At 39.6% G+C, this 24,063-nt stretch overlaps 1 protein-coding gene across 8 annotated transcripts in view; it reads right to left on the bottom strand.

The window, feature by feature from the left end:
* Window positions 1-24,063, bottom strand: part of LOC132816485 (protein furry homolog) — a 397,881-nt gene that overhangs the window by 190,168 nt on the left and 183,650 nt on the right. For all 8 annotated transcript variants that reach the window (XM_060826132.1, XM_060826128.1, XM_060826135.1 and 5 more), the window contains exons 11-12: window positions 16,309-16,410; window positions 7,411-7,514 (exon numbers count right to left, since the gene is read on the bottom strand). In XM_060826132.1, coding sequence (XP_060682115.1) covers window positions 7,411-7,514; window positions 16,309-16,410 — 206 coding nt within the window. The remainder of the gene's footprint in view (window positions 1-7,410; window positions 7,515-16,308; window positions 16,411-24,063) is intronic.

Genomic DNA, 24,063 nt, shown 5'->3' with positions numbered 1-24,063 from the left:
TAGAATCCAGCGATAGTTTCACTTCTTTCATGTGTAAATCACAAAATCTTTCTTTTAAAAGTTGCATTCTCGGGTTAGCTGTTAACAATGGTGATAGCGAGACAATATGTTGAATCCCCTAAATTAAGCATCAACTCATGTCTTTCATCTCCCATAGGTAAACAGTCAAAGTTTACACAATGAGGAGGCGGCAGCTGTGGGGATGACAGACAGAGATCAGCACACCACAATGCACTGTTATATGACACCCGTGCACATCATTTGTACACAAACCTCACTCTGTCCACCATCTCAGATAGATAGAGGCACACAATGAGCAGGAATAACTAGCTGCTGGAGACAGAGATAGCAGTGAAAGTCCTTACTCAAGTGTGCAGGACACTTCAAGCCTTATTTGGTTAGACACAAATGATGAGTTCCTCCATTCACAGATCAAATGGGTATTTGTAGAGCAGCATAGAGAAATATGTGTGTATCTGTCAGAATTTTCCAAGGCATTCTGCATCTTTTAAAGAAAATGTCGGTGTTCATCTCTAACCTAAGTGTTTTGAAGCCACAGACATTGCAAGAGTGATTGATCTCAGGGAGAGTTATATATGGCAGGTCACTGAGTGCACACAGGCCCATAACAGTGGCCTGGACATTCTGGGTGTCACTTCGCAAAGTATCAACCAAAGTTTAATCTGGCTGGCTGAATGAAACACACAAATACAGTCAAGTGCTCACAGTTAGCAAGGACGCGTAGCTTACCCTGACGGGGAAGAAGAATAAAAAGACCTTCTCAATGATTCCTTAGCCCCTACTGCCGTAAGCTCTCCCCTTGACTCTGATATAGGGCATTTGGCTATATATCAGATGTTGAGGGTATCGCCTCCTTCATGATGTGATTCTGGACATCTCCTCTAGCTGTATATGGCAGTAGAAAATGCAGCTGCTACTCCTTCCTGTTAAAGTTGTTCCTCCTAGTCAAAAGGCTCTTAATTATCTTTCAAACTACATAATTTGGCTTCCTGCCAGATCCACAGAGATTTTCTGTTGTACTTATAAGTCACCCTAGTTAACATAGGAAGGAGCCAAAATCACATTGGGATCCCAATAATGTCAATTCCCCTGAATTTCCTACCCCATTAACTAAACTGTTCACCGACAATAAAGCTGGGGAAATTCTGTGTCAGAATTTTTGGTTTTGATTGCTAGTGCATAAGGCCAAGAGCACAACATCTTAGTTTACTTTGTATAGCATTAGTGACTTGGAAGAAAGGTAAAGCCAGTCAAGAAGAGTTTATTTAGAAAGCCATGATGTGGAGGAGCTGGTGTTGGACTGGAGTGGACTAATTTAAAAATCACCCAACAGGCAGTGAGGCAACTTCAAAGTGGAAAGGCGCCTGGCCCTGATGACTTGCCCAGTGAGTTTTATAAAGAATTTGTAAACATACTGTCAGGACCAATGCTAGACATGTATAACTATTCATATTGTCAGATTTGCCTCCTGCCACCCTTGAGAAATGCTAATATCTCTCTTATCCTCAAGAAAGGGAAAACCCCGGCAGACTGTGCTTCTTACAGACCCATTTTGCTTTTAAACTCTGATTTTAAAATTATATCGGAAACCCTAGCATTCAGGTTGGAAAGGGTGTTGCCCTCTGTTGTTAAGGAGAATCAGACAGGCTTTATAAAGGGTTGCAGATCTTCTAATAGTGTTAGGAGACTACTTAACATGATTGAAGTGTGCCAGCTAGGGTCAGTTCAAAGATTGGTGGTTTCCTTGAACATGGAAAAGGCATTTAACCGGGTGGAATGGCCATGTCTTTTTTAATACCCTGGAGTGTTTGGTCTGGGTGAAGTGTTTACTAGATGGGTAAGGGTCCTTTACAGTGATCCTCTGGCGGTGGTTCTCACTAATGGTATAAGGTCTGATCATTTTAATATCAGTAGGGGTAGTTGGCAAGACTGTCCCCTCTCACCTCCGTTCTTCACATTGGTGACTGAGTCACTGGCAGAGGCCATTCGTAGGGATCCTAATATAGGTGCCCCAAAGGGAGCGTCGAAGGTGCATTAGATCACACTATATTTGGGTGATGTTCTCATTTTCCTTTTGAACCCAGCAATTTCGGCGCAATGTATTGACACAATGCATTAGTTCATTTGGCTTTTTCTCAGGTTATAAGATCAATTTTTCAAAATTGGAGGCAATGCCTATGGGGGTCTTAGGGGACAGGGAGGCATTCTTTAGTTAGGCGCTCTGTTACCTCTAGTTTTGTTCAGTTACTCAAGGCTAATTTTGTTCATTTGTTTGACAAGATTAAACAAGACGTTCAAAGATAGGGGACTCTTCCAATATCACGGCTAGGTCGAGTTGCTTTTATTAAAATGAATGTTTTTCCTTGCTTATTGCATCCTCTGCAGATGCTTTTTCCTAGACAAATATTTCAGAAATTAAATGTTTGGTTTAGTTCCTTTATTTGGCATCATAAGCAGCCTCTTATGAAATTGTAAATGCCCCAGAGTTTGGGAGGAGTGGATCTCCCAGATGTCAGAAGATATCAATTGAGCTAGCTTCCTTTTATTTTTTTGAGAGTGATTAGGCTTGTGAGGACTTGGCATCAATATGTTTGGCTGCTGAGGCCTCCCAGGCAAAGTGTCTTCTTATTAACCTGTTGTTTCTGGACAAAATTAGGATAGTTGTGGAAACATTGCCGCAATCCAATAGTTATTAATACTGTCAAAATGTGGAGGGCAAGAGATAGATGAAGGGTAATATGTCGAAAACATCTTTCCATACTCCCATAGTTGGAATGCCAGGTTTCTGGCCAGGGACAATGGATCCTGGATTTAAGCCCTGGGCGGACAGAGGTGTCTCTTGTTTGGATGGCCTGGTTGAAGATGAAACGCAAATGTCATTTGATCAAATACTCATATGTACGGATTATCAAGCAGGGACCTCTTCAGTTTTTTTCAGATCAGAGATTGTATCCGAAAAGAGATTACATTCCTGACTGAGTGTTACAGATCTGATATGGAAAAGAGATGCTTCAGGTTAAAAGCACTCTTTCAGTGTGTACTCTCTATCGTTTGTTGGGGGGGGGATGTACCTCGTGTGACATCGAGCAATTGCAGGAGGTCTGGGAGAGAGGGTTAGGAGTGGAGATCATTCCGGACACTTGGGAGGACATTTGTGAGAGTGCGAGGACAATATCAATATGTAATAGGACCCATGCTTTGCAGTTAAAGATTCTTCATGGGGCATAGCTGACCCCAGAGCATCTTGCAAAATTTATGCAGGGTGCGTCTTCAATGTGCCCCAAATGTAAAATAAATACAGGTACCCTCACTCATTGTTTGTGGTCCTGCCACAAGCTCCATACGTATTGGAGCACTGGCAGGAGTAATAGAGGGGGTCTTGGGGACCAAATTCGAGGTGGAACCAGTTCCTTTTCTCCTGGGTTTGTCGATTTTATCTTCCTTATATGTACATGGGAGAAAGTTTTTTAGCATCTTCGCTTTTTGTGCGAGGAAGAACATTCTGATGTGCTGGGTGTCTGATAACCCCTTGGGTCTGTCGGAGGAGGGAGCATAAGCTAATTGTGGAACACATTTCTTTGGACTTTCTTACAAATATTTTGCATGAGAAAATAGACAATTTTTATTAGATTTGGCAGCCCTTTTTGAATTATTTGGAAGCAGATATGTCTGCCATTTTAAATATGGCTTTTGTCTAGCCATGCTAGTTTAGTTTAATAAGTCTAATGTCCTGACAGGAAGAATTTCGAGCAAAAGTGGGTTTATTAATTGATGCTCTTGAAGGTTGAGAGCTGGGGTCTTGTTATGCTGAGCTGCATTATTTACTTATTTATTGATATGTAATGCGTGTAGATGTGAGTACTTTTATAGAGTTTATTGTTGTTTTTGTTGTTATAATGTTATATTTTAATATTTTTGTAATTTTTTCAATAAAAAATATTTTTTAAAAAATCACAACACCAGATTTCCAACAGGTTTATTTGAAAACACTAGCTACTCCTTCATCAGGCAGCTGTGGGATAGGATTACCTGATGTCAGAATTTATAGCAAAAGATTACAGTGTCATGTAACTGAAATGACATATTGAACAAACCTAGATTACTGTTAAGTATTTCATCATTTAGAATGGGTTGCAGGTTTCAGTTCATTAAAACTTCCACCTCAGAACTTCTTTTATGTCACATTCTTGAGATAACAAAGTTTTTTAAAAATGGTGACATCTCAGCTCAGACAATGAATTAAAGGTGTAAGTTTAGAATCTGTCTACATCCCAATCTTGAGTGACACTGGTTCTCTTTCCGAATTAGGAAGTTATAACACATTACACGGATTGACTGCCTGTAGGTTGTGCGCTTTTTGAACAAAATAGAATGTATCTGCAAATATAATTCTGCAAATGCAAATTCATCCCATAGACTTTTAAATGTGTGTGAGTGCGTGCATGACCTCACACCATTAGTGCATTGTCTGAGCTGAGATGTCACCTCATCTTTAAAATCTTAACAGCAATCTAGGTTTGTTCAATATATCATTTCAGTTGCATGACACTGATGTTTTGCTATAAATCCTGTTTTTTTATGATCCTGTCTCACAGCTACCTGATGAAGGAGCTGCAGTCAAAAAGCTAGTGCTTCCCAATAAAGCTGTTGGACTATAACCTGGTGTTGTGTGATTTTTAACTTCATCTAAATAGAGACTATGCGGAATCTAGGGCTGTTCCTGGGAGGAGGAATTAACATGGGCAGGAAAACTTAATTGCATGAGGCGCCAAAGTACAGTTTCAAGAAGCAGGACAAAGTTTGTAATTAGGATCTTTGAAATTTAGCTGGCATGGGAAGAAAAGCTGACTGACTGGGCAAGGGTGGAGCGCCAGAATGTATAGCTGCAGGTACCCAAGCAGATCCAAGTAATGGTCCTGGCTTGCAGGGAATGAATGTCTATTTGAATACCCTTTAAATATGGCGCAAAGATCTGTGATGCCAGAAGGTAACAGCTGGAGTAAATACTGTCCAATCTGTAAATGTGCTCCTCTTCCATGCATAAAAAGCAGACCCAACCCTGTGAGGAAATGTAACTCATTTCCATGACCACTTTGTAGCTCTCCAGAGCAAAGGATTCTGCTCTCTAAGACTATAGTACGGTATGAATATAAGAATAAAGGAAAGCATCCATCGTTGTAAGTACAAAGAAAAAAAAATCACTGAATTGACATACAAATATTACTCCGGATGCAGCATTTGAAGGAGTTGAAATGAAATTGTACAAATATACAAAATACATTATAAATGCCACAGCAGGAGAGGCAATGTACTCCTGGTAAGAATTGTCCTCTTACAATTTAATGTTGTTACACAAAGTGCAACAGATACAATCCGGTAAATCAAAATATCGATACCTATGACAGGATAAAATTCACTGCATGCGAGAAATTAATATTTCAGCTATTTGGGAGTTGGAAATTATTAAAATTGTAAACATTATTACCTACTGTTATATGCAGTAATGGGGATGTGGATATCTGGAATGCTATTTGAGTTCAGAAGTAGGGATGTCTTACTGCTGTTATACAGGCCCTTTGTAAGATCACATCTGGAATATTGCATGCAGTTTTGGTCTCCCTATCTAAGAAAGAATGCACTTGCTATAGAGGGAGTGCAGCAGAGGTTCATGAAGCTCATAACAGAGATGGCAGGATTGACCTATGAAAATAAATTGATCTAACTGACCCTGTATTCACTAGATTTTAAAAGAATGAGAAGGAATTTGATTAAACCATAAAATTCTAAAGGGGCCAGCTAGATTAGATGCAGTGAGGATGTTCTTCCTGATGGTGCATTATTGAACCAAAGGATAGTCTCAGGATATCGGGTAGGCCATTTTGGATGAGAAGAAGAAAAATTTCTTCATTCAAAGGGTAGTGGACCTGTGGAATCCTATACCATAGAAGGCTGTGGAGGCCAAGTCACAATATACTCAAGGAGATAAATATATTTTTAGATATTAAAAACATCAAGGGGTATGTGAAGTATCGGAAATATGGCATTCAGATGGAGGATCAGCCAAGATCATATTGAATGGTGGGGTGACTCAGAGTTACAAATAGCTTACTGCTGGTCTTACTTTTTATGTCGCTATGTTTCTTCCCCAAAAAATCTGTCAAGGATAGTCAATTGGAAAATTCTGAACTAAGAGTGATTGATATTTGTTACATAAGAGTCCTAAAGGGTATGAAAACAAATGTGGATGAAGATTCAGATCAGCCACTAATGACTGAATGACCGGGCAGGTTTGAAGGGCTGAGTGGACGGCTCCTGCTCCTACGTAATAAAGTGTTCAAACTCATTCACTGTACACAACCAAATGCAATTTTCAACTCACTAGTAAGTTGCTTGTTACATGCAAAGGCTCAGTGCTGTGAAAAAAATAAACTGTCATAGGTACCCAAAGGATAGTAGCAAGTACCTTCTGTTGTTGTAGGTGTCTGAAAGACCTTTATGTCATAAAAATGATAGTGGTGAGGTTGCCTTACATGAGGAATAAGTGGCAGATTTTTGACTATCTTACAGGGAATTCATAGCCTAGTTGACCCACCTCAATCACTGCCTCTCTGTTGATGTTCAGCCTTGGCATGCTCTGTCGCTCTGAATTACATGTGTACCTACTGATTTAGTAATAGACCTGCTGCTGAAGGGAGCAACTTCCGTAAGTTATAGAACTCCTTGAATACTGCACTATTTCCCTTTCTTATTCTTCTCCACTGTAATACTCTTACCAATGACTGAATATAACCCCATCACAAAATAGAAACAGAAAACTATTTTCAATATTTACTTATCCGAACAGCACAGATGGGGAGCATTTTGTTCGGATGATCAAACGTTCGGATAACTGAATGCTGGATAACACAGTTTAGCCAAGTATTGGGACCTTGCGGTCTTGTCCGGATAATCCGAAATTCAGATAATCGAATGCTGGATGATCGAGGTTCCTCTGTAAATCTAGTTCATACATGGGCATTTTAAAACTAACTACACTGCTATGGAATGTTACAGAAACTCATTTATGATCTTACTACAATCCTTAAGTTTTCTTTTGCTTTTCATTACCCTTTTCAAGTACAGCAAAAAATATGAATAAATTGCCCTTCAGCACTCTATGTTAAAGTTTTCCTCACTGATGACCACTTCTTGTTAAATTTGGCAGGAAAAAGCCCTGGTTCTATCATAGACTGCAACGTGCAAACACTGAAGTCAATAAAGATAAAATCAAAAGTGTGGTGCAGTCGGCATCTGAATGCTCCTGCAAGTCAAAATCTTGGATCAAGAAAAATATATCCAAGATCTTTAAAATCTAGCATGATGATCATGGTTCCTTAATACATCTATTACCTCTGTGTAACATTGTTGCTTTCACATTTGATCCTTATCATGTAGACCCACAATAGTCTGTATAACGATTCAAGTGCAACACGAGCCATTTTAGGATCCTTATTCTGCAAGGAAAAAAGATAAATTCATGAAGTTGCGTAACAATATGTTTGTTGTTATCAAAAAATGCCCAGTTTGAAATCATGTTTTTTGTCGTGTATGGTTGAGTACTACATCAGATAGATAACTTATCCATGAATAAGAAGACCATCAACAGTAGATACATAGGAACACTACCAAGTGCAAGCTCCCCTCCCAGCCACACATCATCTTCTCTTGGAACTAAACAGCTGCTCCCTCACTGTCACTAAACCAAAATCCTGGAATTCCTCATCATCTGTGTGATTACAGTAGAAGTCTCTACACCCATCCACTTCAGCAGTTAAAGACAACAGCTTACCACCACATTCTCCAGGGGAATTAGGAATGGGCAATAAATGCTAGCCCAATCAGCAACACCCACATCTCAAGCAATAGGTTGCCACGCATAAAAAATTGTAAACACAAAGGTTAATTGTATAAGTGCTTTTTTGACACATGTATGTGCTTTTTTCTTCTTGGTTACTGCGAATTGGTTACCTGACACAATAATATATAAAATGGGTTAAAATACTGGACTTCAGCACCATGCAAACACCATTGTATAGAATGGAAGCTGACATCCTGCTAAACTCAAACAAATCGGACGAACTGGTCAATGTCTGCGGAAGAATCTCAGTTGACTAATAACAAGCAGCTCCAATTAGACCCTGCATGAAGAAGAGCATGCAGCTTATGTAGCACAGAGATCGGTTTGATCAATTACAACTTTGTCACAGCAGTGAATCTGCACAGCTACTGCCGTTGCTGTTGAATTCATGAATCGCTGGACATCGGAGTACATCTGGGAGAATTAACAAACAGTGAAATTCACAACTTATCTTGGAGGAACCTGTTTGGGAATGGTCACAGCATAGAAACAGATAAGTAAATAGTTTTAAGTGTGGCCTTACTGTACATCTGCAGTAGTGAGTAGAGTGGGTTCTTTCTTGATTATACATTTTATTGAGACATGTCTCTTGATTAAACTTAAAAATATAAGCCATAAGTATTGAGTTAGCCTGGAGCAGTTTTTTGTAGAGGAATAAGACAGTGCTAGTTTCTGGGTCTGCATATTGGAAGAAGCAAAAATGGCCCTTAGCAGAGTGATATGCTCTTCTTGTCAGATGTGGAGTTTAGGGAGAGTTTACGTGTTACTGAGGATTATATCTGCAATAAATGCCATTGGTTGCGAATCCTATCAGATTGAATGGATCAGTTAGAGTGATAGTTAGAGGCAATGAGGAATTTACAAGAGCAAGGGAGTGTGGTGGAAGACAAGTATAAGCAGGGAGAAAAGTCACAGATACAGTCACATAGATGGGTTAACTCCAGGAACGGTAAGAGAGGTAGGCAGGTAGTGCATGACTCTTCTGTAGCTCTCCCCACTTCAAACAAGTATGTTGTTTTGGAAAATGTAGAGGGTGATGGATTATCTAGGGAATGTAGTACAAATAGCCAAGTTTCTGGCATTGAGACTGGCTCTAATGCAATGAAGGGTACGTTGGGTTCCGAGAGATCGACTGTATTAGGGGACTTTCTAGTCCAAGGCATAGACAGATGTTTCTGTGCCCAGCAGCGAAAAATCAGAATTATGTGTTGCCTCCCTGGTGCCAGGATCAAGGATGTCTCAGAGAGGGTGCAGAATATTCTCAACGGGGAGAGGGCCAAGCAAGAGATCATTGTACATACTGGAACATTGACATAGGTAGGGAAAAGGATGAGATTCTGAAGGAAGAATGTAGAGAGAGTTAGGCAGAAAATTAAAAAGGAGGTCCTTGAGAGACTGGCAGCTTAATGGCCCTGGATACAAATGCTACAAGGAGGACAGAAAGGGAGGCAAGAGAGGAGGGGGAGTGGCGTTTTTGATAAGTACTTCATTACAGCTGTGCTGAGGGAGGAAATTCCCGGAAATACATCCAGGGAAGTTATTTGGGTGAAACTGAAAAATAAGAAAGGGATTATCACCTTATTGGGATTGTATTATTGACCCTCTAATAGTCTGTGGGAAATCGTGAAACAAATTTGTAAGGACATCTTGGTTATCTGTAAGAATAATAGGCTGGTTATGGTTGGGAATTTAACTTTCCAAACATAGACTGGGACTGCCATAGACTGGGATGGAGAGGAATTTGTCAAGTGACTACAAGACGATTTTCTGATTCAGGATGTGGATGTATCTACTAGAGAAGATGGAAAACCTGACCTATTCTTGGGAAATAAGGCAGGGCAGGTGACTGAGGTGTCAGTGGGGGAGCACTTTGGGGTCAGCGACCATAATTCTATTAGATTTAAAATAGTGATGGAAAAGGATAGACCAGATCTAAACACTGAAGTTCTAAATTGGAGAAAGGCCAATTTTGACGGTGTTGGGCAAGAACTTTCAAAAGCTGATTGGGGGCAGATGTTCGCAGGTAAAGGGACGGCTGGAAAATAAGAAGCCTTCAGAAATGAGATAACGAGAGTCCAGAGAAAGTATATTCCTGTTAGGGTGAAGAAAAAGGCTGGTAGGTATAGGGAATGCTGGATAACTCCATACATTGAGGGGTTGATTAAGAAAAAGAAGGAAACATATGTCAGGTATAGACAGGATAGATTGAGTGAATCCTTAGAAAAAAAATAAAGGCAGGAGGAATATAATTGAGAGGGAAATCAGGAGGGCAAAAAGGAAACATCAGATAGTTTTGACAAATATCCTTAAGGAGAATCCAAAGGGTTTTACAAATACATTAAGGACAAAAGGGTAACTAGGGAGAGAATAGGGCCCCTTAAAGATCAGCAAGGCAGCCTTTGTGTGGAGCCGCAGAAAATGGGGAGATACTAAATGAGTATTTTCCATTGGTATTTACTGTGGAAAAGGACATGGAAGATGTATAATATAGGGAAATAGATGGTGACATCTTGCAAAATGTCTATATTACAGAGTAGGAAGTGCTGGATGTCTTGAAATGCATAAAAGTGGATAAATCCCCAGGACCTGATCAGATGTACCTAGATCTCTATGGGAAGCTAGGGAATTGATTGCTGGGCCTCTTGCTGAGATATTTGGATCATTCATCGTCACAGATGAGATGTCGGAAGACTGAGACTGGCTAACATGGTGCCACTACTAAAGAAAGGTGGTAAGGTCAAGCCAGGGAACTATAGACCGGCGAGCCTTACGTCATAGTGGGCAAGTTGTTGGAGGGAATCCTGAGGGACAGGACGTACATGTATTTGGAAAGGCAAGGACCGATTAGGGGTGGTCAACATGGCTCTGTGCATGGGAAATCATGTCTCACAAACTTGAGTGAGTTTTCTGAAGAAGTAACAAAGAGGATTGAATAGGGCAGAGCAGTAGACGTGAGCTATATGGACTTCAGTTCAACAAGGCGTTCAACAAGGTTCCCTCAGGGTTAGCAAGGTTAGATCTCATGGAATACAGGGAAGCCAGCTATTTGGATACAGAACTGCCCTCAAAGGTAGAAGACTGAGGGTGGTGGTGTTTTTCAGACAGGAGGCCTGTGAACAGTGGAATGCCACAAGGATCGGTGCTGGGTCCACTGCTTTCCATCATTTACATAAATGATTTGGATGTGAGCTTAAGAGGTACAGTTAGTAGGTTTGCAGATGACACCAAAATTGGTGGTGTAGTGGGCAGCAAAGAAGGTTACCTCAGATTACAACCGGATCTTGATCAAATGGGCCAATGGGCTGAGGAGTGGCAGATGAAGTTTAATTCAGAGAAATGCGAGGTGCTGCATTTTGGGAATGCAAATCTTAGCAGGACCTGTACATTTAACGGTAAGGTCCTAGGGAGTGTTGTTGTACAAAGAGACCTTGGAGTGCAGGTTCATAGCTCCTTGAAAGTAGAGCCAAGGTAGATAGGATAGTGAAGAAGGCATTTGGTATGCTTTCCTTCATTGGTCAGAGCATTGAATACGCGAGTTGGGAGGTCATGTTGCGGCTGTACAGGACATTGGTTAGGCCACTATTAGAATATTACACGCAATTCTAGTCTCTTTCCTATCAGAAAGATGTTGTGAAACTTGAAAGGGTTCAGAAAAGATTTACAAGGATGTTGTCAGGGTTGGAGAATCTGAGCTATAGGGAGAAGATTAATAAGCCCAGGCTATTTTCTCTGGAGCATCGGAGGCTGAGGAGTAACCTTATAGAGGTTTATAAAATCATGATGGGCATGGATAGGGTTAATAGACAAGGTCTTTTCCCTGGGGTGGGGGAGGCCAGAACTACAGGGCATGGGTTTAGGGTAAGAGGGGAAAGATATAAAAAAGAGACCTGAGGGACCAATTGTTTATGCAAAGAGTGGTGCGTGTGTGGAATGGGCTGCTAGAGAAAGTTGTGGAGGCTGGTATAATTGCAACACTTAAAAGGCATCTGGATGTGTATATGAATAGGAAGGGCTTGTAAGGATATGGGCCGGGTGCTGGCAGGTGGGACTAAGTTGGGTTGGGATGTCTGCTAGACATGGACGAGTTGGACCGAAGGGTCTGTTTCCGTGCTGTACATCTCTATGACTCTATCATTCTATGACAGGATACTTAATAAGAGTTTATTACAGTGGGTTCTGATCTGTCTTTTATAAAACAATGATGAGAAGGAATAAGAGATGTCAGGACCTGAGTGCTGAAGTCAAGAGACATTAATTAGATGAGCTCATAGGTGACAAGTTAATGAGTTTTACATCATTTTCCTTGAAATTAAAGTACAACTAGGGAGACAGAAGCACTGTATTAAACTGTATCAAGCTTAGTTAATGAAACTAACTAACATAACTACAATCAATTATTGAGGAAAATTTCAAAACGTGAAAACCTAATCAGTTAAATTAAACGAAATAGAGATAACAGGGCTGGTGATGAGCTCTAGCTGTTGTATATGGGATCTGGTGAACACCACTGTATCCACAGCAACCACATTTGCAATAAGTGCTGCAGCTTGAGGTTCTTTGACTCCAAGTTAGTAAACTGAATTCAAATTTCTGACACTGTGATGCACCAAGGAGGAAGTAAGTTAGCTGTGCATAACACAGACATAAGGATTCAGAATGTAACACAGGAAGAGCACCAACTTTTGCATTTGTATAACAGATTTAAGGTTCCTACAGTCCTTGTAAATGAGTATAGGGACAGGAAAGATGAGCAACGGATTACAGCAGCATAATAGAGAAATCCATTTAATTTGGGAGAGAAAAATTAATACAGAAAATGAGAATGAGTCCTGAAGACAAAATTGCTTGTTCAATGTCAGGGTTCAGGACATTTCCATAGGTTGGGGAAAAACTTGGAATGGGAGAAGGGTCTAGTTGTTATGGTCCACATTCTAATAACTTCATAGATAGGCCTAAGAAAGAGGTTTTGCCATAGGAGTACAAACAACTAGGTGGAGTAAATCAAAAAACAGGGCAATGATATCAATAATCTCTGACTAGGGAAATAAGATGATTTCTGCATAGGGCAAAGATTAAATTAATTCAAGGTATTGAATTTCTGCCTCAAAAGATTGATGTGAAAGAAATGGATTTCAACTTATGAGGCATTGGCACCAGTAATTGGGGAAAAGGAAGCTGCACCATTGAGGATCAGTTTTAAGTGAACTATGCTGGGATCAATTATGGGAAGGTGTCAGGTGAGTGGAAACTTTAAAAAATGAAAAGGAAAGGACAAGACAATAGTGCAGGGTAATGAAACGAAAAATGGGAACCAGAGTCTGACAGGAAAAGACACATTCTGAAAACACAAAAGTGCAACACAAATAGGACAAAATGGTAAAAAAAAACATAAGCTCTGTATTAAAATGCACAGAGCATTCATAAACAACATAAATAAACTAACGGAGCAAGTAAAAATAAAGAAATACCTTGGCTGTTGCAGGAAGGTGGCTATAAGCTGACAAAAGACTGAAAACTGAAGATTAAGAGTGTTTGATAATTTGGAATGATATGAAAGAAAGGAAAAAAGAAATTAGGTTTGATCTGTCAACAAAGATGAGTCTAACATAATGGTGTGAAATGAACTTGGCCCAGGAGATTAAGATTTAGAATTAATTTGGTGAAATAAAGGGAAGAACACAGTTTGGGTGGAAGTAGTTTATTGTCCCCTAAAGACAGCAAAACTTAAGTTCAACATGTAAATGAAGAAATAATGGGTAGCATAATAAAAACAATTACTTATTTTTTTTTTAACCTTCATACATTTGGACAAAACAATCTGGTAATGGTAGCCTTCAGGATGAGTTCAGAGAACCAAGCCAAGGGTCAGGCTGTTTTTGACCTTGATGATATATATTAAGACAAGATTAATGAATGATCTGACAGGATCAAGAGTGATTATAACATGACTGAATTTCACATTCCGTTTGCAGATAAGGAACTTGTATCGGAAACTCATGGCTTGAACTTAAACAACTGAAGTAAGACAGCAGAGTAAACTAGGAAAATAAGTTAAAAGCTAAGATAACAGAGAATGACAGACTTTAAAGAAGGCATTTCATAACACTCAACAAAAATATATTTTGGGGGAAGAGACTCTATAAGAGGGATGAAACATCTGTGGTGATGCAAGGAAGTTAGTAAAGTTATCAAATTGAAATAAAAGATTACAATGCTGCAAAATACACCAATAGAATTTCCCCAAAATTTCCCAAGCATCACTGAAAAAAAGGAGAAATCAGCATGTGACAATAAATTGGCAAGAAATACAAAAACGGACAAGAAGAACGTTTACAAGTACATGAAAGATAGCTAAAGTAAACTTGTCTCTTAAAAGACAAGGATGGCAAATTCATAATGGGATGCAGTAAAATAGCAGAGACTTTAAACAAGTATTATACCTGCCTTCACAACAGAAAATATAACATGCGTTCTAGAACAGTAGAAAATCAAGAGGAAAAAAGCAAAGGAAGAATTTAAAATAATTACAACCATTAAATAAGCTATGCAAAAAAAAATGGACTGACGGCTGTCAAGTTCACTGGACCTGATGGCCTACATTCTAAGGTTTTAAAATAAATTAGGATTAATAAGGAAGTAATAGCAGTACCTTTAGAAAATCATTATACAATTTAGTTAATTAACATTGTTGTATGAAAAGAAATTGTATTTAATATTTGAAAATATAAAAACAGGATCAATAAAGGGAAACTGGTGGACATATGTACTTAGGTTTCCATTAGATAAGATAAAGTAAGAAAGTTACCGCAAAAGGTAGGAGTTCATGGTGATGTGGGTAATGTATCAGAACTAACAGAAACAAATAGATCATGGCAAATTGTGAAATACCACAGGAAATTAGTAGTGAGGCCTCAGTTATTTACAAACTATATTAATGACAAGAATGAAGGGAGAGTGTATTGTAGCTGAATTTACTCATTGTGCAAAACTAGGTGGAAAAGCAAATTAAAAGAATGACATGAAGAGTCCTTTAAGAGGTATAGACTGGTCAAGTAAGTAAGACAAATATGGCAGTTAATAGAGTATAAAGAAAGAAAATGGGAGGTTATTCATCTTCATGGAAGAATAGAAAAGCAGAATATTATCTAAATGGAAAAACTGCAGAAAGCTGCCATACAGAGGGATCCCTACACATTAATTCAAAAAAGCATACGTGAATCTGCTACAAGCAATTAAGGAAACAAATGGAAATTTGGCCTTTATTGTAAGGAGGATGGAATATAAAAGTAAGGACATCTTGATATAATTGAACAGTATGTTGTTCAACCTACAGTTGTACACTGATTTCTAGCTGATATTCAATGAGAAAGCATAAATAAGAACCACATTTTTCTGCATTCTATAACAGTATACAAAATCAATTCACGTGGCTAAAACCATGACTCTATAATCACACTTATGGACAATGCACTAAATTGATTACAGGTCGTTCTACTATAAGGGGACAGTTGTGTTCCACTGCTACCCTTTGCTATAGAAAATCACGCTATGGAAAACCACTGTAGAAAATCGCACTGTACAAGATCACTATACCCATTCGGTAGAAAGTTAGCATTATCCAAACAGGATCCACAATTCATCAATCATGTTATGGCCAATTTGTGTTAACAGAATGTGCGTTATATCAAAACAATCTGTACTTCAAACTGCACCACTATAGAATTACATGGATCAGAACATTTCATGCAGGTGATTGCCCTGTTTCCCAAGTGAGGGGACAGGGCAATTCTGAAGAAGGATTACACCCGAAACACTGACTTCTGCACCTCCTGATGCTGCCTGGCTTGCTGTGTTCTTTCAGCCTCCTGCCTGTCTACTTTGGATTCCAGCATATGCAGATTTTTTTGTATCTACCCTAATTAATGAGTCAGGAGCAACACCACCTCCACTGGGTCATGAAATCATGGCCAGATTTTATTGTTGTTAGGTTACTGATTTCCCAATGTTATGATTTTCATTCCCAGGTAATAAGGATACCCTTATAACAGTTGCACCACTAGTCATTGCTAGGTCAGGAGTGGTCCCAAACAAGGAACAATGATCAAGGCTGGACCCCAGAGTTAATCTGAGGCAGCTTCGGTGGATTGCACCTAGAGGACACTAATGAGGTGGGTGAGGATCAAAATTGGGGGGGGAGTTGGGGAGCAATGGAGTTGTAATTATATCATGCCATAATAGAAGAATCCCTTGATTGTACCTCCCCACTAAGTCAGCAGACAGGATTTCCAGTTTGGGAATTTTCAAAAAGTCACATGCCAAGTACAAAACAAAATACATCTTGAGAGTAACTGCACAAACCCACAAATAATTGAAAAAACTCTTTTACTGACTTTGAGATTGGATAAACAATTGTTCAGGAAGATGTGCCATCGAACAAGGAAGAATTGTTTCTGGCTGACACAGAGAAGGCAGGTTACCAAAGGGAATAAAGCCTGTGGAACAAACAGAGGAATATAAAAGAAATCATTTGACTATATAGACAGACAGAGAACCACTTCCATATTTTCAGGAATTATCCACAATGTGATGTCACAAAAGAAACGAGATGAGTAACCACAGTTAGTTAGTCTATTTACTAATATTGGTTAAGAGATAGATGTGACCCAGAATTAGCATCACCCCGTATTGTCTGGACACACTGGACATTTCACCATATCAGCTTCTGTCTCTGACCACTGACCCAACACTCTTGCCATTAGATACATTCATTTCTACATCCTTTTTACAACAACTCGAAAGTAAACAGTCAAACAATCTCTCATCCACACCCCTCTACCCCCGATTTCTAAATCTTTTGTAAGTTTTGGATGTCTTCAAAGTAAATGAAAAGAATATTATTTCTGTACTCATGAGTTGGACTTCAGATTCAAAAACACAATTTCCAAATTTGTACATGACATCAAGTTTGAGTTATGATCAATACTGAAGAGGACTGCATGAAATTATAGCAGATTATTAATAGACTCGCTGAACAGGCAAGTATTTGAAAAATTAATTTCAACACTGATAAATAAAGAGACAAGTTGAGGACCTTGTGATAGGCAGTCAGCATCATGAGATGAGTAGACAAGTTAATAAAACTGAAAACACTGGAAAACTTTAGCATGTTTGGCAGTATCTACGGAGACAGCAAAACGGTAAGTGATCGGGCTCTTCTTCAGATATGAAAGGGGGAAGACGTGAACAAGGTTCGCCAGCATTTTCTATTTTCATTCCAGATTTCCACCATCCACAGTATTTTGCAACATAAGGCATACGGTGTATATTTAATATTCTTTAAATTATAGAATGCTCATTCTGCACAATAAAGGACACAGGTGATGACATGCACATAAACTGTAGGAATTGCAGCTCCTGGAAATCTGTGTGTTGGATCTTCAGCAGTGATTGGAGTCAGAATTAATGGGTCATTTTTGGAATGGAAGGTGATGACATGGGATACAGCAGGGTTTGGTGCTTGGAGCCAGTTGTTCACAATATATATTAATATTTGGATATCAAATATAAAGTTTCAAAAATTGCTGATGACACAAAACTAGTTGGGGGTGAGAATGGTGAAGAAGCTATAAAGAGGCTTCAGGGTGATTTAGATAAATTGAGTGATGGCTGCTGCAAAATGACATGGATAAAAGTGAAGATATTCCCTTATGTGCTGGTTAGGTGAATTGGCCATGCTAAATTGCCCGTAGTGTGAGGGAAGGGGTAAATGTAGGAGAATGGATCTGGATGGGTTGCTCTTCGGAGGGTCAGTGTGGACTTGTTGGGCCGAAGGGCATGTTTCCACACTGTAAGTAATCTAAGTAATCTAATCTAATCTAATTAAATGCGAGAGTAATGGTGAGTTTGCAGGAGTATAACATTGAGACACAGGATCAACTATGATCATGATGAATAGTGAAGCAGGTTCAGTAGACCGAATTCCTGCTTCTATTCTTCAACGGACTGAATCTTATTTGTTTTAAAATAAGTATGAGTTGTGTTGAGATTTTTTAATAGATATTTTATTGGAAATTTAACATTTTTACAAGTTTACATAAATAAAAAAGCTCTCAAGTACAAACATTGATATACAATTAAATCTTAAATAAATATTAACCAAAATTTAACAAAAGAAAAATACCGAGAGAAAAACAAAACAAAACTCAACTAACTACTAATCTAACCTACAACTAAACAGAGTGTATAATTAAGTCTCTTACATTATTCAAATAAGAGAAAGAAAAAAAAACCCAACAGATAACACAGAAATTGGATAGTGAGATACATGCTCGGAATGTGTTAACATCAAATGTAACAAAATCCGTATTCGTGCGGGATTCCTCTCCCAAAGGGCCCCTGACCAGCCAGGTTCACAATCTCAATTAATTAAAAGCCCTTGTTAGGATAGTCGAAATATCTGTATTTATATAATTCAAGAAGGGCTGCCATATTTTATGAAATAATTCGGTCTTTTGGTGCACCATATTTGTAAGGAAGTCAAGGGGAATACATTCCATGATTAATCTGTGCCAATTTGAAAGTCCAGGGGGCCCCTCAGCCACCCAGTTTACCAAAATATTTTTCCTTGAACAGAAAGAGAGAATAGAAAATAATCTCTTCCCATGCATATCCAGGGAGGGTAAGTTAGAAAAGCCCAAAAGGAGAGATACAGGGTCCACTTTAATTTCCATTCCTAAAATTTCTGTCAGGGTACTTGCTACTTTAGTCCAGTATCTACGGATCTTATGACAGGTCCATAGGCAATGTACAAGAGTGCCCACCTCTATTTTACATTTGGAACACATTGGAGATGCCCCTGCCTTAAATTTTGCCAATCGATCCAGTGTTATATGGGCACTATGAAATATCTTCAGCTGGATAGCTTGAGTTCTGTTGCAGATGGTGATTCTTCTGGCGTTTTCCCAAATGTCATTCCACGTTTCTATAGAGATTTCTAGTCTCAAATCCTGATCCCATGTTTTAAGCAGATTGTCCATATCTCCCGATATTTCATCATGTAGTAAATGATAAATAGTACTGACGGAAAATACCCCCATTGGCCATAGCACTCTACATTCTCTATCTGATTTATAAAGACTATCTATTAATGTAATCTTCTTCTGTATCTAATCTCGAATTTGGAAGTATCGAAAGAGGTCTCCATTAGGTAATCCGAATTTCTGGCGCAGCTGTTCAAAAGACATCAGGGCCCCTTCTTTAAATAGGTCCCCTAAACATGAGATACCCCTGGATCTCCAGAGTTTAAAAGTGGCATCTGTAAATCCCGGTTGAAATCCCCATGCTCCCACTATCGGCACACAGTGAGATGTTTTGTGAGTTGCCCTCATTTTGCCGCATTATATTCCAAGCTTTAATTGTGTTTAGTATTATAGGATTTTTACAGTGATCCGTAATGATCTTCCTCTTGTCTGAAAATAAAAGGTTAATAAGTGGGCATTTTACTTGAGAAGCCTCGATGTCCAGCCAGATTGATTGCGGGTCAGACAAGACCCAATCAGCTATGTAACTTAATAGGGAACGTAACTGGTATTTCCTAAAATCTGGGAAGTCAATCCTCCCCTTGCCTGTGGAAGCTGTAGCTTCTTCAGCTTAATGATGGGCCATCTATCATTCCAGATAAAGGAACCCAACCAGCCATATAATTTACGTAGTGCCAGCCTTGGCAGCATCACCGGAAGCATTCTCATAGGGTATAGGAGACAGGGCAGAACATTCATTTTAATTCTACCCGGCCAGGAAATTGGAAGGTCTCCCCATCGCTGGAGGTTCTGCCTTATCCTTTCCAGTAAATGCACAAAGTTAGCCTTGTATAACTGAGCAAATACTGGGGCAATAAAAATGCCTAAATATAAGAAACCCTCCAGGGACCACCGAAAGGGAAAGTGGGATCCGTCCACTAAGTGGTATCATAGCAAGGCCACCCATTGGGATAGCCTCCAATTTTGAGAAATTAATTTTATAGCCTGAGAATGCACCAAATGTATTAATAACTTGGATTAAGTGAGGCACGGACATCAGAGGATTACTGAGGAAAAGAAGAACATCATCTGCATAAAGGGTAATTTTATGTTTACCTGTACCAATCCTCGGGGCCGTTATATTACGATCAGCCTGTATAGCTTCTGCTAGTGGTTCAAATATTAGTGTAAATAACAATGGCGAGAGAGGACATCCCTGACGGCAGCCCCTATCCACACTGAAGTTATCCGAGCCTAATCCATTGGTAGCCACAACTGCTTTGGGATCACTATACAATGTTGAGACCCATTTGGTAAACACCTTACCAACACCAAACCTTTCCAATGTATAAAACAAATATGACCATTCAACCCTATCGAATGCCTTTTCCGCGTCTAATGAGACTACTACTCCTGGTATATGCCTCCTGCTGGCAGGCTTGAATCATATTCAAAACACTTCTAATATTACCAGGATGATCTATGGCCCTTAATAAACCCTGTCTGATCCTCCTTTATGATATGTGGCAATATCCTTTCTAGTCTCAGGACTAATGTTTTAGAAAGGATTTTAAAGTCTACATTTAGCAAGGATATCGGTCTGTATGACACGCAATCTTCTGGGTCCTTTCCTTTTTTAAGGATAAGAGAGATATTTGCCTCTTCCAACGAAGGTGAGAGACAGCCCTGACTATATGAGTAGTTGTACATGTCCATAAGTGGACCAGCCAATACTCCTGTAAATTCTTTATAGAATTCAGCTTGAAAGCCATCTGGGCCAGGTTCCTTACCGCTCTGAAGTTGCCTGATTGTGTCAAGTATTTCTTGGACTGTTAGGGGAGCATTTAAGACCAATACCTGTTCCGGAGTTAAGTCCGGAAAGGTCAAATTTTTAAAAAATGATTGCATCCTCCTAGTCCTGTCTTCACAATCCTGCGATTTCTATAAATCAGAATAAAATTTTCTAAAGATTGTGTTAATCCTTTTATGATCATGAGTCAAAATACCCGTACTTTCCTTGATAGACATGATAGCTTGAGGGGCATTTTTTTTTCTTTGCAAGAAATGCTAAGTATCTACCTGGTTTGTCGCCAAATTCATATAACCTTTGTTTTGCAAATAATATTTCCCTCTTAGCTATTTGGGTAAGCGTGGTGTTTAGAGCTGTCCTAAGGGCTGTAATCCTTTGCAATTTGATAATAGAAGATCCATCAGCGTATGCTGTTTCAGCTGCTTTTAAGCGAGCTTCGAGCAGACGCTGTTGTTCTCCCTTTAATTTTTTCTGGGTCGCTGAGTATGAGATGATCAAAGTTCGCGCGTAAGCTTTGATGGTCTCCCACATCATTGATGGGTTGCTAGCCGTACCTAAATTAATTTCTAAAAAAGTTTTAAGTTCTTGAGAGAAGTACTTTACAAATCTACTATCTTTCATCAGGAAGGGGTCCATACGCCAATGCCGAGGGGATGTCCCATTGTTCCTCGCCTTGATTTCCATATATACAGCAGCGGGATCAGAAATTGCTGTACTACCTATTTTACAGGATGATATGGAATTTTAAAAAAAAATCGAGGTGACAACAAAACATATCAATTCTGGTATGACATTTCTGTGGATTGGAGTAAAAAGAAAAATCTCTGTCCTGTGAATGAAGACATCTCCATACATCTACTAATCCTAATTCTTTGTTCAAATCCACCAATTGTCTAGATCTGGGAAATACTCCTGCAGTACTGTTGGGAATCCTATCTATTTCCAGGTCCATAATACAATTAAAGTCTCCCCCTATAATTGTATGACGGGCACCGAGAGCCATCAATTTTGAGAAGGCTTCCGTTATAAATTTAAAAGGATGTGCCGGGGGACAATACAAATTTAAAATCCCATATTCCTCTCCATTTATAAGGGCTTTAATCAGAATATATCATCCAGATTCGACTTTTATCTGATTTAGGATTTTGAAAGGGAAATTCTTTCGAATAAGAACACCAACTCCCCTGTTTTTTGAGCTAAAAGAAGAAAAAAAAAGGCCTGATCAAATCCACCCTGTCGTAATTTCAAGTGTTCTTTATCCAATAAGTATGTCTCCTGTAGGAGAGCTATATCAACCCTTTCTTTCTTGAGATTTGATAATATTTTCTTCCTTTTGACTGGCGAATTACTCCCCTTGACATTCCAGGTGCACCACTTAACCGACTTTCAATCATAATCGTCTGGGCAAATCCGAGACCCATCAGGAGGGGAACCCCTATCCAGAACATCCCAAACATAGACCATATAAAATTCACAAAAACAAAGGCTCTCTAATACACTCACAATAGTATAATAAAAAAACTATTTCTAAATAAAAGAAATATAAAACATATTTAAATGGAGATTCTCCCCCTTGTTCCTAGGGGGTATCACTTCCTTTCCAAAGGTCCATCGTATCTTCTCCCAACCAGTGCCCCACTCTTGACCCAGGTGCTCCTCAATAGGATGAGGAAAATTCAAATATACTACAGAGCTAGAGTTAACAGTGAGCATCCTACCCCCACCCCCCCACCCACACCAACACCTGGATATATTTGGTAATATATCAAATATAAACATATATAACTATAAAACCTCAACAAGTAATAATTAAATGTAATAATACAAAATAACAAGGGAAAACAACCCCGCTCCTAGAGACAGAGGTAAAATAGAATAAGGTAACCACCTCCCCCCACCAACATTAACTAGACCCCCCAGCCTATATATATAGATATACACAGAATAATAAAAAAAAACCAAGGGAGGGAGAAAATCGTTAAGTAGAGAACAAATAAATAAATCCCCCTTCCCACCCCCCAAGATAATATTAAACAGTAAGGTAAAAAAAGGGGAGATATAAACTGGAGTGGGGGGGGGTGGGGAAGGCAAACCAACATCAATTATCTCTTACAAATTATCTAAGAGAGTCCAAAAATTCCATGGCTTTTTCTGGCGATCTGAAGTTATACACGGATCCTTCATGGTTAAAGCGTAGCGTCGCTGGGTAGCGTAAGGAGCACTGAATATTTAAGTCCCTTAAACACTTCTTCGCCTCATCGAATGCCTTCCTCTTTTGGACCAGAGCTGGGGAAAAGTCCTGGAATAACACGGTCTTGGATCCTTTATAGATCATGGCTTGGGGATCTTTTCCCAGATTTCTAGAGGCTTCTAGGAGTATCTGTCTCTCCTTATAGCTCTGCAGCTAGAACAGGACCGGGTGAGGGCGCTGGTTCGAGCCGGACCCGCATATTACAACCCGGTAGGCCCATTCTACCCTTACCTGGTCGGATCCAGCCTCCAGATTTAACAGCTGTGGAAGCAACTGTTCAAGGAACCTTGTAAGCTGGCCTTCCTCTTCCCGTTCAGGAAGCCCAGCAAACAAATATTTTTTCGACGACCTCGATTCTCGAGGTCGTCAATGTGGTTCTCTAAGGTCCGGACTCGCTGTTCGAGAGTCCGGACCCGATCCACGGCTGATTGCGCTGTAGTTTCGGAGGTCGCGGCCATTAGCTCCACTCCTCCGACCCGGCGCTCAATTTCCTTAATGTCTTGGTCGTGCTTTTGCAGCGCAGCCGAGAGTGAGTCCCATTGACTTCGGGATTCTTCAATAAAATCGTCGATCTTCGCATCCAGTTTGGAGATGATTTCCACAAGGCTCGCCACCATAGCTAAGTCCCCCGGGGCTGCTGCTGATGCCTCTGCTGCAGCTGGAGAGGGTGGGGGAGGGGTTCCTGCTTGCTGAGAGCTGCGGGTTCCCTTCCCTTTAGTTATTTTTACTGAAGATTAAATTGTTTAAATTCAATACTAAACAACTAATTAAATTAAACAGCTACTTTAAATGATTTGGTGAGTGTGGTGGGAGTGGGTGACCCACTTTGCCCAAGTCTTGGGAGGAGCACTGCAGACTCAGACTTGCTGGGTTGCCGCCATCTTGGATCCCACCCCTGAGTTTATTTTTGCTGTGAGGTCTAGTGGGTTTTCTGCCCAATTCTTACAAACATTGCCATATTAATTACCTATCACATCCCCATGGCAACTTTCTCATCTAAATTTCCACATGATCTTACCACATGCCATTGGCAGAAAAACTTGTCACTCAGCATGTATCTGCCAGA

This window comes from Hemiscyllium ocellatum, chromosome 6 (genome assembly GCF_020745735.1).
Source record: "Hemiscyllium ocellatum isolate sHemOce1 chromosome 6, sHemOce1.pat.X.cur, whole genome shotgun sequence".
NCBI lineage: Eukaryota > Metazoa > Chordata > Chondrichthyes > Orectolobiformes > Hemiscylliidae > Hemiscyllium > Hemiscyllium ocellatum.
This window is presented reverse-complemented; position numbering and strand designations above follow the sequence as displayed.